The 27,530-nt window shown below is 38.8% G+C and overlaps 1 protein-coding gene across 1 annotated transcript in view; it reads left to right on the top strand.

Moving 5' to 3' along the window:
- Nucleotides 1-4,225: 4,225 nt before the first annotated feature.
- LOC103893274 (probable ATP-dependent RNA helicase DDX60) overlaps nucleotides 4,226-27,530 on the top strand; it is a 49,185-nt gene continuing 25,880 nt past the window's right edge. The window contains 19 exon segments of the mRNA XM_019470224.1: nucleotides 4,226-4,258; nucleotides 5,525-5,902; nucleotides 6,037-6,106; nucleotides 7,780-7,957; nucleotides 8,100-8,441; nucleotides 8,930-9,037; nucleotides 10,571-10,732; nucleotides 11,655-11,813; nucleotides 12,319-12,460; nucleotides 13,607-13,768; nucleotides 15,199-15,301; nucleotides 16,028-16,143; nucleotides 18,322-18,485; nucleotides 19,454-19,706; nucleotides 20,554-20,717; nucleotides 22,373-22,392; nucleotides 23,674-23,815; nucleotides 24,897-25,046; nucleotides 26,091-26,210. Coding sequence (XP_019325769.1) covers nucleotides 5,539-5,902; nucleotides 6,037-6,106; nucleotides 7,780-7,957; nucleotides 8,100-8,441; nucleotides 8,930-9,037; nucleotides 10,571-10,732; nucleotides 11,655-11,813; nucleotides 12,319-12,460; nucleotides 13,607-13,768; nucleotides 15,199-15,301; nucleotides 16,028-16,143; nucleotides 18,322-18,485; nucleotides 19,454-19,706; nucleotides 20,554-20,717; nucleotides 22,373-22,392; nucleotides 23,674-23,815; nucleotides 24,897-25,046; nucleotides 26,091-26,210 — 2,919 coding nt within the window. The 5' untranslated portion in view covers nucleotides 4,226-4,258; nucleotides 5,525-5,538.

Raw genomic sequence — 27,530 nt, 5'->3', positions numbered from 1 at the left:
GTGAGGGCTCCGTCTGGGTCGCCACATTCCTTCTGGCGATGGCTTTCAGCCGAGTGGAAACCATAGCTGGTCCTCTTTTGGGAAGGCGACGACTACTAGTTGAGTTGGCCTCTAGAGCCAGGAGGGGGGCTGCGCCTTGCCCGCTCGCCTTCCCTGCACGCCCTGCCTGCGCGAACTGCCGGGCAAACTGCCGTGCCACGCCCTTCTGACGTGCCACGTCCTGTTTGCCTGCCCTGTTCGCCGTGCTCGGGGTCGCTCGCGCTCCCTGGGGGCGAGCACACAGGACAGCCTGTGCTCATTAGGTGCATGTGTACAGCTAGACAAGCATTCTGCCCAGCAGCTGAATCATGCAATCAGCCTCTTGCCTCCTCATCCCTCTGTTTTCCCATGCTTGTTCAGCCCCCCAAACCACCTTGATACCTCCCTGTTCCAGAGCAAAACCACTGCTGGGACCCTATTCTAGTGCCTTGCTTACCATTGTGCTAGAAAGCAGAGTAATTTGTCCATGCAGAATGGGCTGCAAACCCACTTCAGAAATCTCACATGAATGGGTACATCATTATGCGCAGACGCAGATGCCTAGAGTCTGGGAGAGACTTGTTCTTTATTCCTATAAACCGAATAGAAATGTATCAAAATCTAGTTGATCTTAAGAAATGGAGCTGAAGTATTTGGATATTGGAGAGCCCTCTATGATGATTAGTTTCAGGAAAAACTGACAAGATGAGCAGGACTGGAGTTTCATCATTTAGAAAGTTCAATGAGAAAATGCACAGTAAAAATACTAATAAAAACGATTGGGTAACTCTGAATAGTTCCTAATTTAAAACTTTAGCTTGTTCATAACAACTCTGTCTTAACACTAAGCAAAGAAAGCAAAGATTTTTTCTTCTACATAAAAGCATGTGCACATTTAATCTTTTCCTTTCGTTTTCCAGTGTTTCTTTAAGTGACCTCTGAGAAATGTGGTGAAAGTTCTATGGCTGGTGTTAGACCAGACAAGCAGAGGGTTCCTTATGGTATGGCCTTTACACTTACTACTGTTTGAAAAGTAATCAAAGCATTACCAGATTTCTTATCACTACTTTCTGTACTTTGTGTAGGTACAGTAAGGTTAATGAAAGAAATTGAAATGTTCATATATTTAGTTTAATCTTTGGGTCAAAAATTTCTCCCATTCAGACATGTACTAGTCTTTCCACCATCTGTATTGAATTTAGAACTAGATTCCAAAACCAGTTGAGGCACAACTTATGCAAAATTTGAATGTATGTGTTTATTTTAAAGGAGAGCTTAGTTTAGCTTAGCTTATTTTAGCTTAGCTTAGCTTAGCTTAAGATAGGTGGCTCCTGACAACTTCAAGTAAGTGTTGGGGAATTTTTATTATACCCCTTGAGGCGAATTAAATACACATTTGTGCTTAAATATAAAGTGATTTAATGGACAATGCATTGGACAGAGTCCTACTGCCATAAGCGGTTCTACAGGGAGTCTGTAAAGATGTGGCATGAGCCTATTCCTTATACACGCTTGCACCAGCACCAGTCATATCATTACAAACCAATACTGTAGCATTTCTTATTTTATCAACAAGGGAATTTGTTCTCCCTTATATAGAGTTGTTCCACCTCTGGCATTCCTGTTTCTATTGTTTAACCTGGTTCTGGAGTTAGGCCTTCCCACAGCCAGGACCAGGTCATTCCTTGGTCTCCAATTACCATTACTGAGCAGTTGCAATTTGAATTTCCCCTTCATAAGATGTCTCAAGTTAACATTTTTGCAGCTGTTTTTCTATACTAGATGGTTACTGCCAACTGTTCGATGATTTTAGGCACTCTGATGAGCGTCTTGAAAGAATGGCCGTCTTGGATCCTCATCTCAAGCATCTGTCTCTACCCCTTCCCTCTTTGCCTCATGCATTATGTAGCAATATCTAAAAGGGTGTGGTGGGTTGACCTTGGCCAACTGCCAGATGCTCACCCAGCTCTTCTCTCACTCCCCTCCCTCAACAGGAAGGGGGAGAAAATAGGATGGAAAAGCTTGTGGGTCAACACAAAGATAGGGAGACTGCTTCCCAGTTACCATCACAGGCAAAACAGACTCGACTTGGGGAAAAGTAATTTAATTTATTGCCAATTAAAATAGATTTTGGTAGTGAGAAACAAAAAATAAAATTTTAAACAACACCTTCCCGCCACTCTCCGCTTTCTCAGGTCAGCTTCACTCCTTCATTCTTGACTGCTCTATCCCTCCCCATCCTGTGAGCAGTACAGGGGGGATGAGGGTTGGGGGGGTTAGTCAGGACATAACAGTTTTTCTTGACACTTTACCCCTTCTCCAGTGTGAGTCGCCTCCATGGGCTGCAGTCCTTCTGAATAAACCTGCTCCGACGTGGGCTATTCCACAGGCTGCGGTTCTTTCAGGGCATATCCATCTGCTCCAGCATAGGGTCCTCCATGGGGGGACCTGACTTTGGTGTTTGCACTAGTGTTTCTCACTCTTCCCTCCCCCCTCAAGTGGTGTTTTTGCCCTTTCTTAAATATGTTTTCATGGAGGTGGCACCAGCTTCCTCAGGAAAGTAAAGTGTCTGATCTGCCTTTTAGTCAGATGAATAGCAGACCTAAAATGCACTTTTCTGAACCAAAATGCATCATCCAAAGGGATGGAGAATTGAATCTAAAGGTCTGCCTTCAGGACCTAATTAAAAGTTATATTAAAATCTGTCGAAGCATTGGGCTAAAGATCATCTCCCATTCAATTTGAGGAAAGGAAATAAAGAGTTCCAATTATTTCCCAGATTGTTACCTACCAAAGAAAAAGAAAGTGTGCTGAGAGTAGGGAGCAGGAGCTTATCTTGGCTAGCTAAACAAAACAATTCTGATATGCTGGAGCACTGTGGGTGTGTTACTATGCCGTAAAAGATACCGTTCTCCTAAGTTTCTGGAATCTTTGTACAGGTCTTAAAGGAAGTGCAGGATGTGGAAAAGACCTCTGATCTGCTTACATGGCAAGTGTTATGTGTCAGCTGTCCATCAGGGGGGCTGTCGAAAACCTACCTGGATCCCTGAGGAGACTACTTACGTAGGTAACCCCAGTGGTCTGTGCTGCATCTTGCACAAGTATCTGATCTAAAGAGGAGCTGGGCTTTTCGCTTCTCACCAAGACAATCTGATACATAAACTCTGGTTTCCTAAATGTTGTTTCAACAGTACCTGGGTACCCAGATTCCCTTGTGAATCGAGGCTTCACTATTTTAAGCTAAGTGATAGGGGTCCAGCACTGTTCTTGCTAAAGGATTTGCTGGAAATGCTAAAAAGTTGTGTAAAGTGTATCTCTCAGTTTATTTTTATATTCCTACTTTAAGAAAGCAGGCTGGTAGAAGAATAGATTGTGGTGAATAAAGGGGCAGAAATAGGAATTAATATTTTCTGCACTGTATATGCAACCTGCATTAACAATATTCTTAAGCAATGCAGGCTCAGTGGCTCTTGGACCATTAACTGAAGCCGCCATGACTGAACAGCATAATCTAATGGAAGCAAGGAAATACTGGTGATACTTTGCCGTGCCGTGTTCAGAGACACAGTTCTCCTGGCAGCTCTGAAACGCGACTCTGAAATTTCCCGGCCGGCCCGGGAAATGAAACCGAAAGCTGGTGGGAAGGGCGGTGGCGGGGCCCGACTCCGCGGGGCGGCGGAGCGGGCAGCGGCGGCAGGTACTGTCGGGGCCGGGGCTTTGTTAGAAACTGTGGTTAGGGTTGCCCTTAGGGTGGGGTTTGGGGCTGAGACTGGGATTGGGGTTAGGGCTAGGGTTGGGCTTATGTTTGGGGGTGCTGTGGTTGGATTTAGGCATGGTGCTGGAGCTGGGGTTGGGGTTTGCATTAGGGTTGCAGTTGGTTTAGGGCTGGACGAGGTGGCTGGACAGCATGCAGGGGAACATATGGGACTTTGCGGGCAGCAAGGGAGCACCCTCCAGGGTGGTGGGGCAGCGAGGCTGCTGCCAGGGTGTCCAAGCCACCTGGTTGCCTCTGCCCACACTGTAGCCTCAGGCACCTTAGATGTCAGTGTATGCACTGCAGAAAAGCACCGATGTGGCAAAGTATTTAAGCCTTTTTTTTGGAAAGGAAATACAGCAGTCCATACATAAGTATGTACAGATACAGTTTTGCTTTCTTTGAGAACGGCTGACTTCACATTTTCAGATACAAAAAGTCACGCTTGCTTAGGAGATTGCTGAGGTGGTGATGGCCATTTTCTAGGTAAGCGACAATTTCAGCATGCAAAAATACATGATTCATCCCAGAATGGTGTTCTCAAGCCTTTGATATAGCTTTTTCAATTTAGATAAGAAAATGGAGAAAAGCCTCAGGTTTATTGCTGCCTTGACAAAAAGTACAGGTACTTGACAAAAGTTTGCAGGTACACAAAAGGTGACTTTATGTAGCTGTATGTATATAAGTAACTTACATTTCATGTATGTTAAGCACACCACTCTAATATAGCACACTGTGTACAGTATTTTACAAGTAGATAATAACGTATTTTTGTTTCTTTTTTCTGCAACTTCATTTGCTAGGAGTTTAATGCAAGGTGAAAATCAAGAAGAAAATTTCAGCTTAGTTTTGAGTTGAGTTTGTGAAATCTGAAAAATGGAGGTTGCACTTTAGTTTCTTTTGTTAGTTTTTTAAGAAAGACTTTATTTTTATAAGACTAAAAATGACATCTAAAGATGAAATAGTCTTTTTATGGTCTCAGGAAGATGAAGGATAACCATATCTAAGGCATATGAATATTACAATGGCAAATACTGCAACAATAAATACTGCATGAGGCTGTTACCTGAATAGAAACTAGAGAAAACTAAGTTCAGAAGAACTGAGCTGATATGATAGGTAGTGTGTGGGGTTATCCCAAGCTGCTTGTTCTTTAGCTCAAAGGAACTGAACATCGTGACCTCGTAAAATGGGGTGTTACCCTAACCGTTACAGCTGTATGCTCACTGAAGATTTGAGAATTCTACCCTTGAAAAAAAAGAAGAAAAAAGCTAAAACTGAATTAAAAAGTGTGTTTGATACCAAACCATGATTACCCCCATCATGCAATGAAAATGTGGCATGCCTACTTGTGACTGGACTAGCACTGGTGTGGGTGCAAGTCACTTGAACCAGGAAACATGGATCATTCCTTGGAGCGTGCCATGTAAATAGAGCTAATATAGCAAATTATGACTAACTCCCCCAAGGGCCCCTTCATGCAAAGCAAAAAACAGATATGTAATGGTCCTCTTTAGTAAACTTTAAGAAAGACAAAAGCTGGTGTTTTACTTATAGTTCATAAAAATATTTATTGATTTTAAAATGAAAATATCTCACAGGGATGTTCACAAAATGCTTTCTGATTTTTCTTAAAGTTTTATTCCAGTGTGATTATGAAGTAGATAATTTAATGGTTGAAGCCTCAGAGCATACCATATTTCCTGAAAATTATCTCTTGATTACCTAGAGTTTTCTTTTTTTGGATGACAGTGTCAAGATCTGTGATGGATTCTGCAGAAGATCATTTCAAGAAAGTCGTTCATAATGATGCAAATGAGAATGCTCGTAATGATGATACGGATAGTGAGTGTAGTGACAGTGAGAAAATAGGCTTCATTCCAACAAAGGAAGATAAAGAGAGTGGGAGTACAATTGGCAGTGATGAGGAGGATGAGACCAGTGACAAAGAGGAAGCAGCTGTTACACAGATGGTTAAAGAACAGGAAGATAGAGAAAAAGAAACCGAAGACCCAGATTACAGTAAAGCTTATAGTATCTTGACTACTGAAGAAGTGACACAGCAGGCATCACAAACTGAAGGCAAGGATTTCAGAATTCTCCAGCACAAATGTGATTCCCAAAGCCCTGGTGAGGAGCTCTTACTAGCTTATGCTCGTGTCTGTGGCTTCTATTGCAGTGTCTTACCTTTTGGTTCTTTTGTAATTAATTGATGAGTTATGGTTATATGGTTCTATCAATAACCATGTGTGTGGTTATTTTAGAAATAAGAAAACATCTTGAATTTCTGAAGAAGTTGAGGCTACACATTTGGGCGTCCCTATCAAGAGCTCAGTAAGTACGGTGGAGTTCATGGAAAGAAATGTAATAAACGGTAATAAAAATAGTTTCTAATAGTGTAGTACCTCTTAGAGAAAGAAGCTATATGCTCGTCACCTAGGTTTGTGGAGAACCGGGAGATGTAAGGCATGTTTAGGATTTCATACTTCCTCCAGCCACATGAAGGAAGATTCCTAATGTAATAGAAGGTCTGCCCAAAGAGTAGGGATTGTCTGCATATTTTAGGAACTGATCTACAATTTTAACTATTGCTATTTATTCTTTTTCAAATTCTCAGTCCTGCCTTTTTTGAGCATGTTTCCTCACATGTTATAAGGCTACTACTTTTACAGCATTTAAAACAGTTTTCCTACAAAATTTTCCTTTTCATATATACCTTCTGTGTTTTTGCACATCAGTTCTCGTGCATGATCTTCTGTATCTCCAGATTCTGATTCCTTTCCCTGCTTGATATGGAAAATAGTGCTGTTCACATTGACGGTGAAGTATCTTCTCTGCATTCTGGAGCTGACATGCTAAAGAGATTAGTATTAATTAAAGGCAGACAATTTAAAAGTGTAAGACAGAAGTTTACATCGTTTTTGTTCATGGAAGGCTACTCATTGCATCAGATAACAAGCTGGGCCTGTAAATCTGAGGCTGTTGATCCCAGCCAGAAAGGAAAGCTGGGTTTTCCCACGTGTGGATATAAGGTGATCTGTGTCAGGCATGTTTGGCAGCCTTGAAGAAAACAAGCATGTTCTTACCATTAGAGTATGGATGTTCTCATAATATGCATTAGTACTGTAATATGTAATAGACAGTGTAGTATGTAATAGACAAACATGAAAGCAGAGAACCTTTACTAGAAGGGCTTGCCTCTTCTTCATCTAGACCTGCAAAAGTTCTTCTGACTCCTTGGTCTGTCCTGGGTAAATCATCATGTCCCTGGACTTTCATGGATTCTTAAAGAGCTGGAGAACACAGTTCATTCCTAGGACGTATTAAAAACTACTGAGGTGCTGCCTGTTTATACTTGTCATCTTCAGTGAAGAGGATTTGTTTCACGTTTGACCTAAGACTGATTAATGTAAATTTTATCAACTTTCATAGTTTTCTGAAATGGGAAGGGCATGAAGAAGTCTTTTAATTCTTTGGTCTCTTGAAGGAATGTATTGTGATTGGATTTCTCTTGCTGTTAAGGTATTTTTTTTGCCATAGACATTCCTTGGATGAGGGAGGGAGTTGTCATTGTCATGATAGTTGTTGATAACCCACTTGCTATTTTTAGCTGGATACTCAGGCAGGAAGGCTCTCAAAATATATTTTGTGGTTATCTCCTGTGGGGTATTTCTTATAAAACAGATAACACTTTCTGCATAAGCAGACATGGACAAGAGGTGCCACATAAGTCACAGAAGCCTCAGATGCTACAGAAGTATCCAGAGTTCTAAAGGAGACAATTGCTAATACATTCAATAACGGAAAGGATTGCAAGCTGTTTAGGACTAACCTTAGATCCAAGAAAGATGGTTTGCTATTGATTTAATTTATACATTTAATGTTTAGTTGATTTAATTAACAAAAACATTTATTTTAAAATCTATTAGTAAGCAAATTTATTCTTTCTCATGTCCCCAACTTTTCTTGGAGTAATGTTATGTACATGCTATTTCTTTTTCTTTCAGGTATGTCAGTCTGTTAAAAGACTTTGTTGAGTCTGAATTCTTTGTGATAGATGGGGATTCCTTACTACTTATGTTTTTGGATGAGGAAACACAGTATCTAAACTTCTTCTACCAAATCGAATGCTTCCTGCAGGATTTCACTGAAAAAGGAGCAAAATACGTTATTGTTTTCTTTGAGGTACTGAACAAGTAACATTTGTTTGCTGTTTAAACCACTGCACTCCTTCAAAACCAACTGCTTGATTCTAATCAGGATTAGGAAACTGTTCATTGTGTCAACAAATGTAACTGAATAATTTCATTGTTTTTATTTTCCACAGGATGCAGAACAGATGTACTTTCCATATCCTCATTTTCTTTTCTTACGTACTGCATTAATAGAACACCTGAGACATAACACAGGCACCGCTGTTCATACAGAATTTTCCAATTGTTTATCATCCAAATGGGAGATTTTCCTGAAGAAAAGCTATCCTTACTTCATCATCGTGTCTGACATAGGACTGACCTCTCTCCAAACAGACTATTTATCTATTTTCATTGCTCATTCATTGTCAAAGAAAATCAACATTGTGCTTGCTTCAGGACAGGAGTATGATATTCTTAGAGTTTATGGATATCATGTTCAGAGTGTGTATAAACACAGATTATTTTTTCAAAAGGTAAGTTACACAACTTTGTTGTTGGTTTGCAGTAACGGTGTTAGTTCTACTTAGCAGATTTAATTAAAATATCTCAATATAAGTATTATATTTTACATATTAAAATTATAAAGCACTGATATGTGGCTCACTTTATGTATCTTTAGTCTACTGGTCTTGAAATCTTTAACAGGCAAACATTGTGACTGGTGGCAAATTCCTGCCCTGTTCTCTATAGTCTCATTTCACATCCTTGTTCACTTAAGATACAGTAGTCTCAAATACAGACTTTCCCATATCTTCAGTATCATGTGTCTTAGATGACTTGTAATATGCCAGACGACTAGCATTTAGGCCAGGGATGTGATTTTTAAAGGAGTTTTATTTAAAATAGATGTTTCTTGAAGGCTGAGGATTGTTATATATCTGAATGGTTTGTCTGTGGCTAGTAGTCCCTGATGCATTGTATCTATTGACTTTTGCATATAACTGACGTCTGCACTTCTTAGTATGAACAAGATCTGCGATATGCCTGTGAAAACCTAGTCAGGTACGAAGAACCATTCGTGCGTCTCTATGAACATCTCGAGCTGAGCCTGAAAAGCATACAAAAAGAGGTAATTGGACCTCTTTGACCCTTTTTCTTTTTTCTCTTCAGGTTGACTGTCTTCCTCCATTCCTTTACCTGAAATTCGTTCCTAGCCAGGACTGGGGGCTCTCTTCCTTATCATGAAGTGACACCCTGAGTCTGAGAATGTCTCCTCTGTGCCCACTCTTCTTCGCAGCAGCTTGAAGCTGTTTCTTCCTTTAAAGTTCACTAAAGTAGGATGGTTCAGCTGGAAGCTGATCGGTGGGATGCCACTTAAGGGATGTTTCCATCTTAGTGACTGCCTTTATCTTGTAGAAGATGGGAACAGCCCATTCAGCAGAAAACATCATCTGTGGCATAAATCCACCCTTAGCCGCCTGGGGGGCTGCGGCTACTACCCCCTGGTGTGCTGTGGCCATTGCCTCATCCCAATGGCAACAGCTTGCTCCTGAGGGTAGGGTGCAGGAGGGTATGTTCAGCAGCAGCGGGTGAGAGTCGGTGCTGCTGCCAGCAGCAATCTTGTCTGTAAAGACATCTCAAAATCTAAACCTCTCTGTTGCAGCTGCCGAGGCTTGCACACTCTGTTAACTATAAAAGTTTTCACAATCTTGGAATTTTTTTTTTTTTAGATCTTGATTACAGTTGCAAGGTCTGTGCTTGCATGATTAAAGCGATGGATTCATTAATCTCATTTTACAGTATTTTAACCTTAAAAAATTGGTATTTTAATGTATATATTATACCTTTAGTGCCTAATATACCCCTGCCATTTTCCTGAGTGTTAAGTTACACTGCAGTGTTGTGACTGTACTTCCGCTCCTGCAGAGAACAGCAGCAAGGCTTCCTTGGACTTCAGTAGGAATGATACTGGTCCAGCAAGCTGATTTTTTTCAGTCCAGAAAAAAATGGTGTTACTTAGAAAGCATTTTAAAGTCAGTAGAAACACAGCTGCCTGGCTACTGCTAAAATTTTGTTTTATTATGATTATCTTTCCTGAGGCAAGTTCAATAATTAGGTACCCCAGGAGCAGAAAAATTTCAGGGTGCAGTGAGGGCAGGTGGCTGCTCCCTCGGGGCCCGGGTCATGGGAACTCCCCTGGAGGCGGCAGGGCAGGGCCTGGTAGCCCGGGCCTGTCCCACTGCCCCAGCCAGGAGCAGGGCAGCTGGGTGGCAGCTGCAACCCTGGGCATCAGGCATCTCCCTGGGAACGGGCTGAGGCCAGACCGGGTTGTCAGCCTGCTGGGCTGTGGGGAGCTGGAGACTGGCACTGCTGCAGCATTGCTGGGGCAGGGACTGACAGCCCTGAGGGGCTGAAATGGGGCCCTGGGCAGGTGGGGACAGGCCCCAGGGGTTGGGCAGGGACAGTCAGGGCTGTTGGTGCCTTCAGGGACATGCCAAAAAAGAACTATTTTTACTAATGATTGTGCCCACTTTTCCTTCTGTAGTTTTCATATCCTTTTTTTCCCTTCTCTGATGGAACTCTGTAAAGGATAAGACTTGTCCTTTTTTTGTAATTTTTATTATAGTGGTCATTTGTGCTATTCATAATGTTATGACTACAGGTTTGCCAGACTGTCTGTCTGTTGAAACAACTGTGGCCTGAAGGATCTGACATTCGGCGTGTGGTCTGTGTTCTTGCTTGTGCTGTGGGATTAAAAATATACAGCAACATGTTGGAAAATGCAAATATTTCCATGGGAGCAAAACCAGAGCAATCAGCAAGAGTAAGAATTTTTTTAATATCTTTTCAGCACAGTGACCATAAAAATTTTGCTAACAAGGGAGATGGCTGTCCTTCTAGATCCCAAGCTGAAGAGAGGCCCAGCTGCTTCATTTGTGACTGCAGTCTGTAAGTGGTCTGGTTCAGATAATTACAGTGGCCACAGCTTTTCTAAAGGAGCATGGTCTACTCTGTGGGTGGCACTGTGCCCCCTACCGCAGTAAGCTATTCCTGGGGAAAGTTTTACCTTAGGACCAATTACTTCCATAGGAAGTTTTACCTTAGAAGGTAGTTGGGCTCATCATTTTTCTTTTCCTAATGTTCAGTGGCATAGTAGCTTTTACAGAAGAGTACACTTTTCCTCAAGTTAGCAAGACATTTCAGAAAAAAGGTTTCTTTCTAGATGTGGTCATGACATCATTTTTGTGACCATACTACAAGCCTTATATTTTCATCAAGTTAACACAGACACAATATATCAGTAATATTTTATGAGACACATATTCAGTGGACTACAGGATAGCTACGAGTGGTTAGCACAGCTGGATTTCTGTACAGACTTTTTGCTGTGCAGTTGAGAAAAGAGCATAGGCCTATATCTAGATATTAACTTTTCCTCTTAAAATAATAACATTTCTAGCCAGACACACTGACAATTGTTTTTAAGTTTTGTCTTGATTTTCACAGTCATATTTTTTCAGAAAAGAGATTTTTTTAACATTATAACTGATCTGCATCTACCAGCACTACAAGAATGTTCATTTTGAAGTAAGTGTATCCACAAGTAATTGCAATGCACAAATTGTTTAAATACATCAAAATTGTTAGCTGCTTTAACAAAGTGCAAACCACTGAATTAAGAAGAGGTGAACACAATTATTTTACTGAAGAACATGGTCAACTTTTTATCTGTCATCTCTCAACAGGGAAGAAGTAAACCCCTATCTCCAGAAGGAGCAGCTGAGCTCTGTAGAATGCAATGTCTTACAGTGGCTTTTCTCCTTCATATGCCTCTTTCACAGAGAGCTCAGATTAGGATCATGAAATCCTGCTGGACTAAGCAAGTTTTACCATTAATAAAAATGGTATGTGTAGCACTGTCTTACTTCCCCTGTCATCAGGTGCAATTGTCATTTCAGTTTTCATTTTCCTTTATATGTTACTTCAGTCATCTGATGAGATCAAAGAACATAATGTACCTGCTGGAAACAAGCCTTACCTGGTTCAGGAATCTTGTGAGCCACAAATCAGTGGGGCTAGGAGAATGTTTGGGGCAATATCTCTATACTTGACCTCTTCGTAGACATCTCCATTTAACCAGCGTTAGTGTTAGGGTACTGGGCTAGATGGACCTTTTGGTCTCATCCAGTATGGGAAGCTTGATTGCAGGCCTTTTTATTGTTTAAAGTTGGTTATTACAGTGAAGGAGAACAGTGAAGGCAGTTTCCTGATCACAGAGAAGTCAAATAACAGTGTGTTGTTTTTCACGTCAATAAAATCTGTGGTAGTTAACCTTGCTTTGGAGATGCTTTGATCCCTCCACATGAAAAGGTGCTCCATAAGAATTAATTGTTTGCTTTATTTTAACAGCAACAGTTGTGTACGCATTTTGCTTTGACACAGCTAAGTGATACAAATGATTGGAAATTGGATTTAACTTACCTGCCTGACTTAAATGATGATTCACTGCTCATAAATCTTGCACATTATTATGAGGTCGAATACACTGAAGGTATTTATCTTTGTTGAACAGTTTGCTTCCTTACATGTCTAACTTTATTAAGCTGCAAAATGAGAATGAAACTGCTTGTACAAGCAGAAATGAGCACAATTTTCTAATTACCCATATAATAATGGATATATTTTATGGAATAATAGGGAAACTTTTTTCTATAGCCAAGTCTAGAAAATCACATGTGAAAGTGTCTTTCACCAGTACTCATTCAGAATACTTTACCATGTCATATCTTCGATGTGCCACCTGTACTTATGCAAAGGAAGAGTGATATAGCATAGGTAGTAAGAGCTCTGTGTCACTGTTATTGGGTACGCTCAACTGTTTGGTTTTTAGCCAGTTTTCTATCCATTTCATTTTGTCTTAGTGCAACGCAGTCAGAATGGAAACTAGGTTCGATCCCTAATGTCACTGTGACATTGGATAATATTTTTAATTTCAGATGAGGTTGATTCAGACAAAATCATCATATACTGTCTTATAAATACATGAATTTGGGAGCTGGAGCTTTAAGAACATCATCAGATGTGTTAAGATTCACAAAAAAGTTACAAAAGCTGACAGAGCAAGAAAGTATGGAAAAAGATTTGTAGCAAATGTCCTTTCAGAGTAATTCTGTTTATCTGAAATCCTCTGTCATGAGTCTGTCTGTCTGATAGACAGACACAACACTTTCTTTATTAATCTAGTCACAAGATATTCCTGTATGTACCTCAGTAAAGCAAGTGTAAAGGAATTTTTAACGGAAATATAAATTAGGAATATGAAACATTTGTTTTTATAATGATACATGTTATTGGGCACTAAAAAGAAAATTCTCAATTCAAGATCCTACCCTGAAGGAGGTGAAGGTGAGAGAAACTCTTCGTTAGCTGTGGAGCTTGCAGACTTCCACAGACAGTCTAAATCTGGTGTTCTTTCCAACATACATCTTCTCAGTACATTTAGTTAGTTATACCCTGGGCTATTAAAAACTGTGAATGTACAACATTCTATCCTAATTTGTTCTAATGACCAAAGACCTTGGATAGGACTGGAGTCTTTGTGACTGATGCTGCATAGGTGAAAAGGTAGGTTCTGTTTGAGGAAACTTTTAATTTTAAAGGTCTTTTTTTTTTCCTTCTTTCTTCCCTCCCTGTGCAGGATTAGAGTTCAAAAAGGAATTGGGGAAAGAAATGGAGAATGAATACCAATGTTTATGGGACACTGTAACGAAATTGGCTGTGAAATACAGTTTTGGAGATGCTTTCCCAATACGAAAGACCTCCCAACTATTTCTTGAACAGGAACAGACATTATTTAGAGGTACTGACAACTCCACAAATTAGAGAGTTAGAAGCATGATCTTCATTACTGTCACTAAAAGTTCTAGAAGTAGTGATCTGATTTTATCCTGATCACAAATCTAATCCATGCTTTATGGATCCTCTCCTCCTTCCTTTCAACCCACTAGCAAAACTTGCAGCTGATGCCAAAATAAGTCTGGCCAGACCTTATGGGTGAAATTCTGTCTCCACTGTAGGCGGCACAAGTATTGTTACTGACTTCAGTAGGAATCGTGTTTAGTTCCATGATTGCTAGCCCAAATCTATTGTATGTATTGTAAAAAACATTATGATTAGTGTAATACAAATAATAGTAAAAAACATAATTACTCATAATTAAAGTAACGATTATGGTGCAGGAAGACTGTCTCTGAAGAACATCTTTGTACATGTTGACATAGGGTTGGGCAGGTATTGGGCATGGGAGCAGCAGACTACGTAAAATGTAGAATTGTTGCCCTAATGGTAGAGAGTCCAGCCATCACTGTAGCTCACATTGCAATCCTTGAAGGTTGTAGAAATGTGACTTGCCCATAAGTGTCTTAAATTACACCATCATCCTGTTTAGTAGCCCATAACTGGGGAGCTGCATAACTGGTTCAGAGATTGTTTTCTTCCCTCACTTACAAGACCTGTTCTGAATATCTGAAAGGAGTAGGTAGAGATTTTTGCCTGATATCTGACAGAGATACCAGGCAAAGAAGAACCAGTTTTGTGACAACCTTCAAATGTTTGTTTTAAAGCTGTCAAATTGTATAAATCTTTAGAAGAGACAGTAAGAAATTCAGTAAAAGCTGGAATATAATTCTACTTAAGTTTGTGAGTGTCTTTCATCTGGTTTCAAAGATGTCAAGTGGGCAAAGTGGGCTCTAGTGGGCAGAAAAAAGACAGTTTCTTTGTTATCTGTGGGATATTAAGGCATCTTCTGGCACAGCATTTGTGTTGCCTATTTCTGTATCTCCTTTGGAGACCTTGAAGACTGAAGTTGTGGCTAGACTTCAAATGTGGGAAGGATGCACAATGCTACATGTCATCTTTAGTCATCTAACGTAAGTGCAGTTGAAAGTGCATATTTAGGGGACTGTGGTCTTTATTGAATCAGTGCAGGAAAGCAGATGCCTGTGAGATGGGATGGGTTGTAACATTCAAAAAATTAGTGTCGGTGTCTGAAATGGATTATGAGAATATCTACTTGAAAGCAATAATGATGTCTGCTTCATTCTTCTTCCCATGCTTGAGAAGAAACAGGAAAAGGGGAACTAGTGAACTGTTGCTTACTTGTAGCAAATTTTTCTTTATAGAATTTAATTTATAATTTCATTTATAATGTAACTTGACAGAATTTTCAAGTATCATATGCAATTAGATACATTCTTATTTAAACTATTAATTATTTTTTACACTGTAAAGTCTATGAAGAAGAAATTCCTAACATTGGACTAATCTCAGTGAAATCTGATCTTGTTGAAGATTATGCTGGAGATGTTTTGAAAGACCTACCTGTTTTAGAAAGGTACATAAATGAGTTTTATTCTAATGAAATAACATTATATGGGTTTATTTTCTACTCCCCTGCACTTTACATCCATATTATGCTCAATTTGTACAAATGTAGAACTGCTTTTGCTATGACTGGGTAAAATTTCACATTTACATGTACTGGTGTAAATATTAACAGAAAGTTCGGAACAAGAATGGATAAGAGTCAATATATCCATATTTTCTTATGCTGTTATTTGTTTGCATTATAGTCTTTGATTCTTTTACCACATTCTGGAACAGTTTTTCTAAAAGTACAATTTGTATTTGAAAGGCCTTATCCTAAATTACAAAGCTCAGATTGATTTCAGGAGAAAAACATGAAGTAAAAACACTGGGAAAAAAGTAAGAAGAGATTATCCTTTACGTTTGCTCTGCTACTTGTGGAAGTGGGTTCTGTGCTGCGCAATGAGTATTTTCTAGCCAGTCTGCAAGTTACGTAGTTACATTGCATTCTGTGATTAATCTGTATGAAAATAAGTGAAAAAATGGTGTTTTACTTTGTTTATTAGTAATTCTTTCTGAAAAACTGAGGCTATCTTGACACACTATATTTGGAGTAGAATTAAACCCTGTGTTGGTTTTCTGCCACAGTAAAATTGTGTTTTGATAAATACCCAGTTTTTTGAATGTTTTGAATGTTTCATTAGAGATGCTGAAAAACACAATTTCTGCTCCGTTTAATGTTTGTATATTTCAGCAATGATCCTGCAGTTACTTCACTTATTAAACACAAGGAATTTGATGAGCTTCATCACTGGCATTCTGGCAGACCTTTGACTGAGGAATATGAGCGAGTACGGTGCAATGCTGATGGTAAGAAAGACTAACACAAAGCCCATGTGTCTGTGTTGACTAGAACAGTATTGTAAGTTTATCATGGTTTTGAAGAATGACTTCTTATTTCAGAAAATATTTGCAGCTGTATAAATACTTGCCAAACTAGAGCTACTGCAATAGCTAAATTATACTTAAACCGATGTGCCTGTGCATTATGTGTATGCATTGTGTATTATCTTAAATAGGTCTAACGAGTATAACAGAATGAGCACTTGTGGTCAGATGTTCATGATACATTCCCTTTTGCTTGCGAAATGCTTCACAGATTTGTATAAGCAAACTGTGTGTACATGTGCAGTTTAATGTTTAAATATATAGTTTGGATAATGCTTGGTAAGCACATCCATACTTATCTTTTGAGAACAGAATTAAAATAAGAAGTAAAAGAAGTTGCTGTGGTTTAACCCCAGCCGGCAGCTAAGCACCACGCAGCCACTCGCTCACTCCCCCCCACCCCGGTGGGATGGGGGAGAGAATCAGAAGGGTGAAAGTGAGAAAACTTGTCGGTTGATAAAGACAGTTTAATAGGTAAAGCAAAAGCTGCATACACAAGCAAAGCAAAACAAGGAATTCATTCACTCCTTCCCATGGGCAGGCAGGTGTTCAGCCATCTCCAGGAAAGCAGGTTTCCATCACATATAACGGTTACTTGGGAAGACAAACGCCATCACTCCGAACGTCCCCCCCTTCATTCCTCTCCCCCCAGCTTTATATGCTGAGCATGACGTCACACGGTATGGAATATCCCTTTGGTCAGCTGGGGTCAGCTGTCCCAGCTGTGTCCCCTCCCAACTTCTTGTGCACCCCCAGCCTACTCGCTGGTGGGGTGGGGTGAGAAGCAGACAAGGCTTTGACTCTGTGTAAGCACTGCTCAGCAATAACAAAAACATCCCTGTGTTACCAACACTGTTTCCACCACAAATCCAAAACATAGCCCCATACTAGCTACTACGTAGAAATTTAACTCTATCCCACTAAAACCAGCACAGAAGTAAACAAAAGTTGTTTGTATCATAATTCTTGATGTTATGCATTATAGCTTCCTGTAAGTTTTTTCCAGTTTTAGATACTAAGGAAACAAACCATGGACTTAGTTTTGGTATTAGATTTGCATATTTACATGTAATGAAGTATACGATACTGTATCTACCAGCAAGTACACAAAACTTTCTCTCAAAGATGTTCCCATCATCTATTGCATCATACAGTGAATTAAACTGTGAAAAACCTACCAGGAGTTGAGGAGTCATGGATTACTGTTGGTACTTCCAGGGTTGCTTATGGTTTTCATTCAGTGACTTAGAAATGTTTTTTCCTGAGAGGGTATTTGCACCACTTGACCTATGAAACTAGGGTTCCATCTGCTCATCTTTCCGACTGGATGATTTTTTGCATTCTTCTGTGCACTGTGATTTCAACGGAGAGCGTAACCTATAGAATAGTAGCTAGAGCACCTTCCATAATGTTGGAGTTGAAGGTTTATGTCCACTCCAGCTGAAGTGAAGGCCCTCTCTCTCCCGTGCCTTGCATGAATACTCTGAATGCTGGCATGTGTCATCTCAGTCTTTCTTGTGAAAATCAGAAAGATCTTCTGAGATGGGTCTTCACACTCAGAAACTGACTCATCGTTTTGATTTTAGGGCAGAGAGAAATACCTAGGCTTGAGCGTGGAAGTATCCATGTGTTCAGTTCAGTATCTTCCATTGGCTAGCATAAGTGTTCTTCCAGCAGCTTTATTTAGTTATGTTCTGATGACGGAGTCTTGTTTTCATGGGGAAGAGGTCTCTTTCTGATCATCTGAAATGCCTTTGGAAGACACCTTCCTATTTTCATGGACTGTGTGAGAAGCCTAGGCATTTTATTCAGAAAGTTATAATTTCTTTCCAGGCATCCTGCTTGTTAAGTTTTCCAATATTTTTAATGTGTGCCTAAAGTATTTTGAATTTGAGTCTATTGCTTATCTCTCAGATAATTCGAAGTACTGTTGGATTTCAGTGAGTCTTAGTAGCCAACCTCTTTCAAAATGTGATTTTTGCCTTTAGGTCAATGAGGAATTTTTAAGAAATTTATCCATTACCCAGGTATCTTTTCCTGGAAATAGATTAGGCTGGAATTCTATCAGAGTGTTTTTTAATCAATTATATTTGTTTGCAGCAAAATCCAAAGATCCACAAGAAAGAAGACAGATACAAAAGTTGTAGACTTTTTATCATTTTTATGGAAGCACTTTGGAAGACAGCACTTCAAAACTTATTGTATATCAAGAGGATGTGTCAGGGAATGCTAATGCTGCTGTCAAAAAGACACAAAAAAAGCATGTGAGTATATTCAAGTTGCTCTTTCCAAATCTTTTTTCTGTTATCCAGGAAGGATTTCTACTATATGAGTCCCGCAGCTAAAGTTTTATATTCTGCATGCACTAGTATTTCTCAGTTGAAGAAATTCAAATTGCCTTTGTACTTCAAATTTAATTAGCTAATTGGCAAAAGTATTTTTGTTCCTAGTTAGGAATACTCATGAGTGATTATATTTTAACAGGCACAAGTAAATAAAAAAAATAATAAATATGAACTCTGTAAAGGCTGATAGGTTTTGGCTCATGGCCAGTATTATAATTTGGAGTGAAGGAAACTGGAGTTCATGAATTTAATTTTACTTTAAGAAACTATAGAGAAATACTGGAAAAAACATTATTCAGTTATTTATTTCCCTGCACTATTTAGAAACATTCTCTCTGAAAGATCCTGTAGATATTGCAATTAATTCTAACAATGTGAACATTGTCAGACATCACAGGGTATGTACTTGCATACTCATGAACAATACTGCGTGATAGTAATTTGAGTAATATTTCATAATAGACTGTACTATGGATTACAGATTATGGCCTGTTGAATTACCTGTAAAAGTCTGTATATAAAACAACTATGTTAACTTTTTTTTTTTGTATTACCCATGTATAAAATAAAAGCTTGAAATTTAACTTTCAGACATCTGCTATTTTATTTTTCCACATTTGGGCTTTTTTATACTACTTGTGAAGCTTTATACTGACTTAAAATGAAGCTTAGGGAAGCTCCTTCGAGCAACATATATTGGGATTCAGAAATTATACCTCCTTCAAAATGAAGTACTATTTTAAACAATTCCCAAAGCACAATGCATCACACAGATAAATTGAAACCTATAATGCACCTGCTGTGATTGAGTTTATGGATTAACTTTTTTTAGATTATGCTTGCACACAGTGATGGTTAGTTCTAAATATCTTCATTTTATTGGATAGAAAAGTAAAGCGGAAACAATTGCAGAGGAAAACAACAGGCGACTAAAAACTAAAGAAGAAAAGAAAGAACAGGAGCAATGGAAAACCTTGTGTGTACCAACTGAAAAGGAAATAAAAGCAAATCTGACTGTTGGAATAAATAAATTGGAGAAGTTTCTCAAGACCCTTAAAAGTAAATCTGTGAAGTTCAGCGTAGAAATGACAGGACTGTCTGCCTGTTTAGAAGCGTGGAAGGAACACTGCAGAGAGGAAGGTATGATAGCCAAATTCATGTTCTGTATTCAACGTCCACGTAACCAAGAGAGTGAATGACTTTGCACATTCTCAGCTGGAATAAAGATGTGTAAATACCGCCCTGTTTCAGGAGCACGAAAGGGGTTTTTAAGTATTAACAGCCTCTGGTCCCCTTTTGCAATTTCAAGATCCTTTGAGTCAGCCATAAAGTAGCCAATGAAATTAGATTGTAGCTGTTTTCCTGGTTTGCTTTGTAAACATTGCATACATAAAAAATTTATTTTATTGTATATATTTTTAATGATTATGTATGATGCACACTAAAATGTATCTATATTGCAGTGGATTGTTTAATTAGCTGAGGTAGTTAGCTCACAGTCTGAATGATGACGATTTGCACAGAAATCTGTGCTACTATGGTTAGTGGCCTCCTATTTCACCAGAATTAACTTGTTCAGTCCATACCCTTAGTGAAGAGGGTCCAAACACACACTGCTCTAAATGTGTTGAGGAGAATTGTAAACATTGGAGTGAAATATGTTGCTAATAAGATTGAGTAACAAATGTGTGGGTCAGGAAGGTGAAATGGGGGAGCTCAGTTATTGTGTAGATGTCAGACGTATGACTCCCTTTTATAGCTGAGCGTGCAGAAGCAGAATTATTTGGGTGCTTGGTCTTCAGTGGCACTGCTTGTAGAGGTCACAGAAGTGTGGGTTGTCTTTGTCTAGTTGCCTTTAAATAAAATTCATTTTTAAATTGTCATAAATGTGGTTGGATGGATAAGGTCTGTTCTAAAAATACCAAGTATCAGAAGACTCCCAATGATACAATTGGCTCTCAAATAACTGTAGGCTTTTTTTTTAAAGGTAACAAATCTAAAGATTTAAGCAAAGCTGTTCAAGTCATGAGGAGAATTCATATCCTCCTTGAAAAATATCAAGATCTCTTGGAGAAACCACATCTACAAAAGCTGACCAGATATCTAAGGCTTCTTGGATTTGAGAATTTGGCATGCTCTCTATCTGGCCAGGTAACTTTATAGACTGTAATGATTCTACTGTAACTAGATCTGTAGCTGAATATATGAAATTAGATTGTAGCTGTTTTCCTGGTTTGCTTTGTAAACATTGCATACATAAAAAATTTATTTTATTGTATATATTTTTAATGATTATGTATGATGCACACTAAAATGTATCTATATTGCAGTGGATTGTTTAATTAGCTGAGGTAGTTAGCTCACAGTCTGAATGATGACGATTTGCACAGAAATCTGTGCTACTATGGTTAGTGGCCTCCTATTTCACCAGAATTAACTTGTTCAGTCCATACCCTTAGTGAAGAGGGTCCAAACACACACTGCTCTAAATGTGTTGAGGAGAATTGTAAACATTGGAGTGAAATATGTTGCTAATAAGATTGAGTAACAAATGTGTGGGTCAGGAAGGTGAAATGGGGGAGCTCAGTTATTGTGTAGATGTCAGACGTATGACTCCCTTTTATAGCTGAGCGTGCAGAAGCAGAATTATTTGGGTGCTTGGTCTTCAGTGGCACTGCTTGTAGAGGTCACAGAAGTGTGGGTTGTCTTTGTCTAGTTGCCTTTAAATAAAATTCATTTTTAAATTGTCATAAATGTGGTTGGATGGATAAGGTCTGTTCTAAAAATACCAAGTATCAGAAGACTCCCAATGATACAATTGGCTCTCAAATAACTGTAGGCTTTTTTTTTAAAGGTAACAAATCTAAAGATTTAAGCAAAGCTGTTCAAGTCATGAGGATTCTTCATATCCTCCTTGAAAAATATCAAGATCTGGAGAAACCACATCTACAAAAGCTGACCAGATATCTAAGGCTTCTTGGATTTGAGAATTTGGCATGCTCTCTATCTGGCCAGGTAACTTTATAGACTGTAATGATTCTACTGTAACTAGATCTGTAGCTGAATATCAACAGTGTTTTCTTAGGCATTGAATGGTGTGTAGAAGACCTATATTGAGCTTATTTTATTTTGTATTGTGCCATACGATTTGCAACTGTCTATTCTTGCTTCAGATATTAATCTTCTTTAGTTCCATGGATACATTTCTCTGCTTGATGTGAGGGCTAGCTGGCACAATAGGCCACTTCCCTTTAGTAAATAGAATGTTATATGGCTGCAAAGATACTCTTTGAAACATGCATCAAGAAAAATTTGCTCTAGTTATGTCTGCCTGAGGCCTTAGACATCTCTGGGAGGTACCTGCTGCTCAATTCATCACATCAGCTGAACTCTGCATGTTAAAAATAACTGTTAAAAGCTAAGTGATAAGCACCTGCTCTCTAACAGGCCCAAATGTGCTACTTTAGAAAAGGAAATCTTTGAGACTGCAGAGGTGGATGAAAACTATTCTGTTTGTTGTTATGGTATTACTGATCACCTCTGAAGGAAACAGTTTCAGATACTGAATTGCTTGTCCTTGCTAGCACAGCTGAGACCACCAGTAGCTACACTGAATTTGGCTCTGAAGTAATTTCTCTAAGGATTGACCTTATGCTTTTCTGCATGTTAGCAATCTGCCCACTGGCTGATTTAATGTTAAGAGCAGTGTGTAGGTGGGATGTTATTAGGGAGGGGGGATGCTAAAGTGGCTCTCAGGCGGAAAAGGGAGGATATAACTCACAGACTGCAGAATATGGAGTCAACAGAAAAAGGAAGGAAGATTACAGTGAACTGTTAAAACCAGTATCAATCACTTCAGTGTCTCATTTTTCAGGCACAGTAGAATTAGGAATTTTTGGAAGCTTATTTCTGGAAAGTGTTTATCATCCTTAAGGATCAGGACTAAGAGGTGAGGGAGGAAGTGATTGTTTTGTAAGAAATTTTCTTCCCTTGAAGAGTGGGAATTATTTGTCTCTTTTTCTATGTGAATTCAACTGGTGTACGATAATTGTTTGCTTTTGGCTATGTAGTTATTGTAAGGGTGTTTGGTGCCCAAAATAAAGTATACTACATTTCAGGAAGTAGAATTGTAGGATCCGAGGATCTCAAAAGGTCTGTTGTAAAGGTTTGTGGTGATAGAAGGGATATGTTGGCAAGTTTAATGTCTGGCTCAGAAGGGCTCTAGATCAGTCAGTGCATTTTGGACCTACTTTTGCTTTTGCAGCTGCTTGTTTCTAATTATTACTTTTGCAAAGTTGGGGGAATTTTAGGAATAACTGAAATTTTCAGGAATAACTGAAAATATTTATTTCAAGAAATTGAAGAAGTTGTGACATCTCCATCCCTGGAGATAGATAGTAAAAACTTGGCTGAACACAACCCTGAGTGACCTGATCTAATTGCACCTGCTTCTAGCAGTGAGTTGGATTAATTGGCATCCAGACATCCCTGACAACCTAAATTATTATGTGATTTTCTGATCTTCTGGTGTATGTTGAAACATGTAACGCTTTTCTATACAGCTTTTAGGTTCAGATGTTGTAACCAGACATGTCCATGAACATTAGATTTGGTATGTCTTAGGGTATACAGGCATTGTTTAAAAATACAGTGCTTTACAAAATTTGGGATCACACTCAGTCTTTATATTGAATTTCCTTTTGCAACTGTGATTCATTGCACCAGGGGTCAGGGCAGGCTGAAGAAAAGAGACATAAATATAGGATGAGAAGGCTCTGGCAGGCAATAGCTTAAAGAGGCTGAGCATTGCCTGCTAGCCAGTTTTCTTAGCTCTTCCGACAACAAAAACACCACCAACACCAACACCAGCTATGGAAGACATACTACTTTTAGAACATAGTCTCCTTTGAAGAGATACAAGCGTAACCCTGACATAAGGCTATATGGTATAGATTTCTGCAAGAAATAATTTAAAAATCACCTGCACTTTCATATGTTTTGCAAAGCCTGCAGAGTTCCACAGAGCAAAAGATGTGCCATTTTCTTAATCTCTGGCTAGCTTTCAAACCAACTTGAATTTTAATTTGACCTTATAGACAGGAAAAAGTAATGATCGGAATATAAGCAACTATGCTATTGAAGTGGGTCCAGCTCGCTTTCAGCTACAATACATGGATTATTACTTGCTCAGAGAAGAGAGAAATGATCCAGATCCCCGGGTGCAACATTTCATACCAGACACATGGCAGGTAATGAGACACAAACTTTTTGCATAAAGTTAATGGAAATGATCTTTGATTTTTTTTCCCTTTTTTTCCATTTAAAAATACACATTATTATACTACTTGTCAAAAATAGTGTTGTTTAACAAATTTAATTTTTTAACAAGTTTAACAAATTCAGTAGATCATTTTGGACTGTATTCCATGTTCTTTCTACACTGAGAGCTTGTCTACAGAGAGCTTGCCTCAAGGAATTCAACATAAGAAATGCCGAATCCATGGGATTTCACTGTTTATTACCATATTTGAGGCTGGTAATGCCCTATTTGGATAATCTCTGACTGTTCATCCTCTGCTCATTTGTCCCTAAAGAATTAGCCGTAGTATGAGTTGAGAAATAACTTTTCTGTCTAAAGCAGAGTAAGTCTGACTCGGATTTTTTTTATTATTGGACTGGGGAGGCCAGCTGAATTTGCTGCTTTGCATGCCCATATCTGCAAAACAGTCACTAGCTTGAAAAGCAACTTGGAACTTGGCATATGTGCTGATAGAGAAAGATAGTGTTAGTACTATTTCTGTTTCCTCTTCTGTACCCCTTCCCCCATCGTTTCACAGACCTATGTAAGGTGAGAGAGCATGGAGGAAGACAATAATAGGGAAGAAAACAGATTAATAAACACTATATGCTGGGGGCAGAAGAGATATTTGGACAGTACTGATGTAACTATTATAATGTAAGAAAAAAATACTGCCTTGTATAAAACAATGAAGTTTTTGGAACTAAATTATACACTGCTGAGTTAACTGGTTTTATTTTTTAATTTGAAAATGTCCATGTTTGGACTAAGAATGTTCTGGTATCAGTATCTCAGACCAAATAATTGAAATTGACAAGTTATGATTTGTATTTCCATTTTTTTCCACTAATAGTTTAAGAGAAAAGAATACAGTCATAAAACGACTAGGTTAACTCTAACTTTCTGTCATCTAAAATCTGTATATAAAGTTTACATGCAAAAATAAGAGATGTTTTCACAGAAGGAGCTAGTTTACACAATAAGAACTTCATAACAAGACAGTTTGACATAAGTAACTGCTTTTCTCTTAGCGAGAACTTCTTGATGCTGTAGATAATAACGAGTCTGCGGTGATTGTCGCTCCCACTTCATCAGGAAAAACATATGCATCATACTATTGCATGGAAAAAGTTCTGAAAACGAGCAACGATGGAGTAGTTGTGTATGTTGCTCCTACAAAGGTAAGGCTGCATCCTACTACATGTTCTGTATGTATGACTATGGTATTTCTCAGTATGATTCTGAAACCGTTTGGGGTAACTTGTTACACAAATTTAGTTGGTATATATTTTTTTAATTAGAAATGGAATCTGTTTTAAATGTAAACATTCTGTTTTACATTTACATTTATTAGAAACAGCATGTTTACAAAAAAATCTTCAAAATATTTAAGCTCATGTAGAGTTTTTGTCTGTATAGCTAATTTAAGGTCAGAAACACTAATATATACAAAAGTGCTATAAGTAGCATGTTAAGTAAATGGTGAGCGTACCAAAAGCCTACCAACATGATGAAAGTAATATTAGAACAGAACAATGACTAAGCAAGTCATCTTTTTCTAATTGAGTTCACCATTAGATGCTTCAAGAGAAAATTTATGAAACTTTAGGAAGTGGGATACTTTTTAATGAGAGCTATATCCTAATAGTTAAAAACTGACTTAAGTGCTGAGGTGCAATATTTTGATTTCTTCCAAAAATTATTTTAATGTTCAGTAATATGATTTTTTGATATTGAATTACATGTGCTGTTATTAAATAACAATCTCTATGGATTGTTTTCTATAAGTAAAATAAATTTTTTTGTGGTTTTACTCAGGTTGGGCATGAAAATCATCTTTTCATTTGAATATCAGTCTGGGTGCAGAAATGTATTTTATACCTGCAGCCCCAGGACTTTGAGATCATTAAAGTGCTTGTAGATGCAATAGAATGTGATTATTTTTAACTGCTTTGAAAATAATTAAAATACAGAATTAATAATGTATAACTCACTTTATACAACACAATTTCTTTGAAAGCATTTGAGTGTAATTGCAAGTCAAGTACTGTACCTTTTTAAAGTTAACATTGTTGACAGTCTAGACTTAATAGTACATTACATAGTACATTATAATCTAGTACATCATTATTGGTGCCAAAATTGAATACTTTTATCTGTCTCAGAATATCATATGCCTTTAAACATACACTGTCTAGTTTTGTTAATGACCTGCTTTATTTAAGGCCCTTGTAAACCAAGTGGTGGGAACTATATACAATCGATTCACCAAGAAACTTCCAGATGGATTGGTAGTGTGTGGAGTCTTCACACGAGATTATCGCAATGATGTCATGAATTCTCAGGTATATTTTTATGGGTGTTTTAACACATAATAATAATGACTTCTGTATTCCATCTGGCTTCTGAAAATGTTAATTCTAATTATAACAATTGCGCCATTACTAAATACAAAGTTCAGGAAAAATCTAAGCACACTTGTACTGCTGACCAGAAAATTTCAGTCTATGGCATACAGCCTTACCTATTCATTCTTAGGGGACATGCAGTTGATTACTTGCTCTGGTTAAAAGAAAAAATATTAAAATCCTTTGGTTGCCAGCATACAGCAGATGCCTTACAGAAGTCCAGATAGAATACATCAGTAGCTCTTCCCATGTCCACTGATGTAGTCACTCCATCATAGAAGGCCACTAGGTTGGTCTCTCTTGTAGTGGAGAGCCCAGAACTGGACATAGGACTCCAGGTGTGGCCTCATCAGTGCTGAGTAGAGGGGAAGGATCTCCCACCTTGATTTGCTGGCAACACTCCTTCTAATGCAGCCCAGGATACCATTAGCCTTCTTTGCCACAAGGGCACATTGCTGCCTCCTGTTCAACTTGGTGTCTACCAGCACCTTCAAGTCCTTTTCTGCAGAGCTGCTTCCCAGCTGGATGGCCCCCAGCACACACTGGTGCATGGGGTTGTTCTTCCCCGGGTGCAGGACTTTGCACATCTCCCTGTTGAACTTCATGAGGTTCCTGTCAGCCCATTTCACCAGCCTGTCTAGGTCCCTCTGGATGGCAGCATGACCCTCTGGCATATCAGCCACTCCTCCCAGTTTGGTGTCATCAACAAACCTGCTGAAGGTACACTTTTCCCCATCCAGATCATTAATGAAGATGTTAAACAGGATCAGAACCACTATTGACCCCTGGGGTACACCGCTAGTTACTGGCCTCCAGCTAGACTTTGTACCACTAATCACCAACCTCTGGGCCCAGCCTTCCAAGCAGTTTTCAGTCCACCTCACTATCTGCTCATCTGGCCAATACTTCAACAGCTTGTCTGTGAGGATCTTATGGGAGACGTTGTCGAAAGCTTTACTGAAGACAATATCCACTGCTCTCCCCTCATCTACCAAACCAGTCATTTCATCATAGAAGTTGGTCAAGGTTGGTCAAGCATGACTTCCCCTTGGTGAACTCATGCTGAAAACTCCTCTCCTGATGATTTTCTTGCTCTCCATGTGCTTGGAAATGATTTCCAGGATTAGTTACTCCCTCACCTTCCCAGGGATTGAGGTGAGGCTGACCAGCCTGTAGTTTCCTGGGTCCTCTTTCTTGCCCTTTGTTGTGGTTTAACCTCAGTTGGCAACTGAGTACCACACAGCTGCTCGCTCACTC

Source organism: Aptenodytes forsteri, unplaced genomic scaffold (genome assembly GCF_000699145.1).
Source record: "Aptenodytes forsteri isolate BGI_AS27 unplaced genomic scaffold, ASM69914v1 Scaffold13, whole genome shotgun sequence".
Classification (NCBI taxonomy): domain Eukaryota; kingdom Metazoa; phylum Chordata; class Aves; order Sphenisciformes; family Spheniscidae; genus Aptenodytes; species Aptenodytes forsteri.
This window is presented reverse-complemented; position numbering and strand designations above follow the sequence as displayed.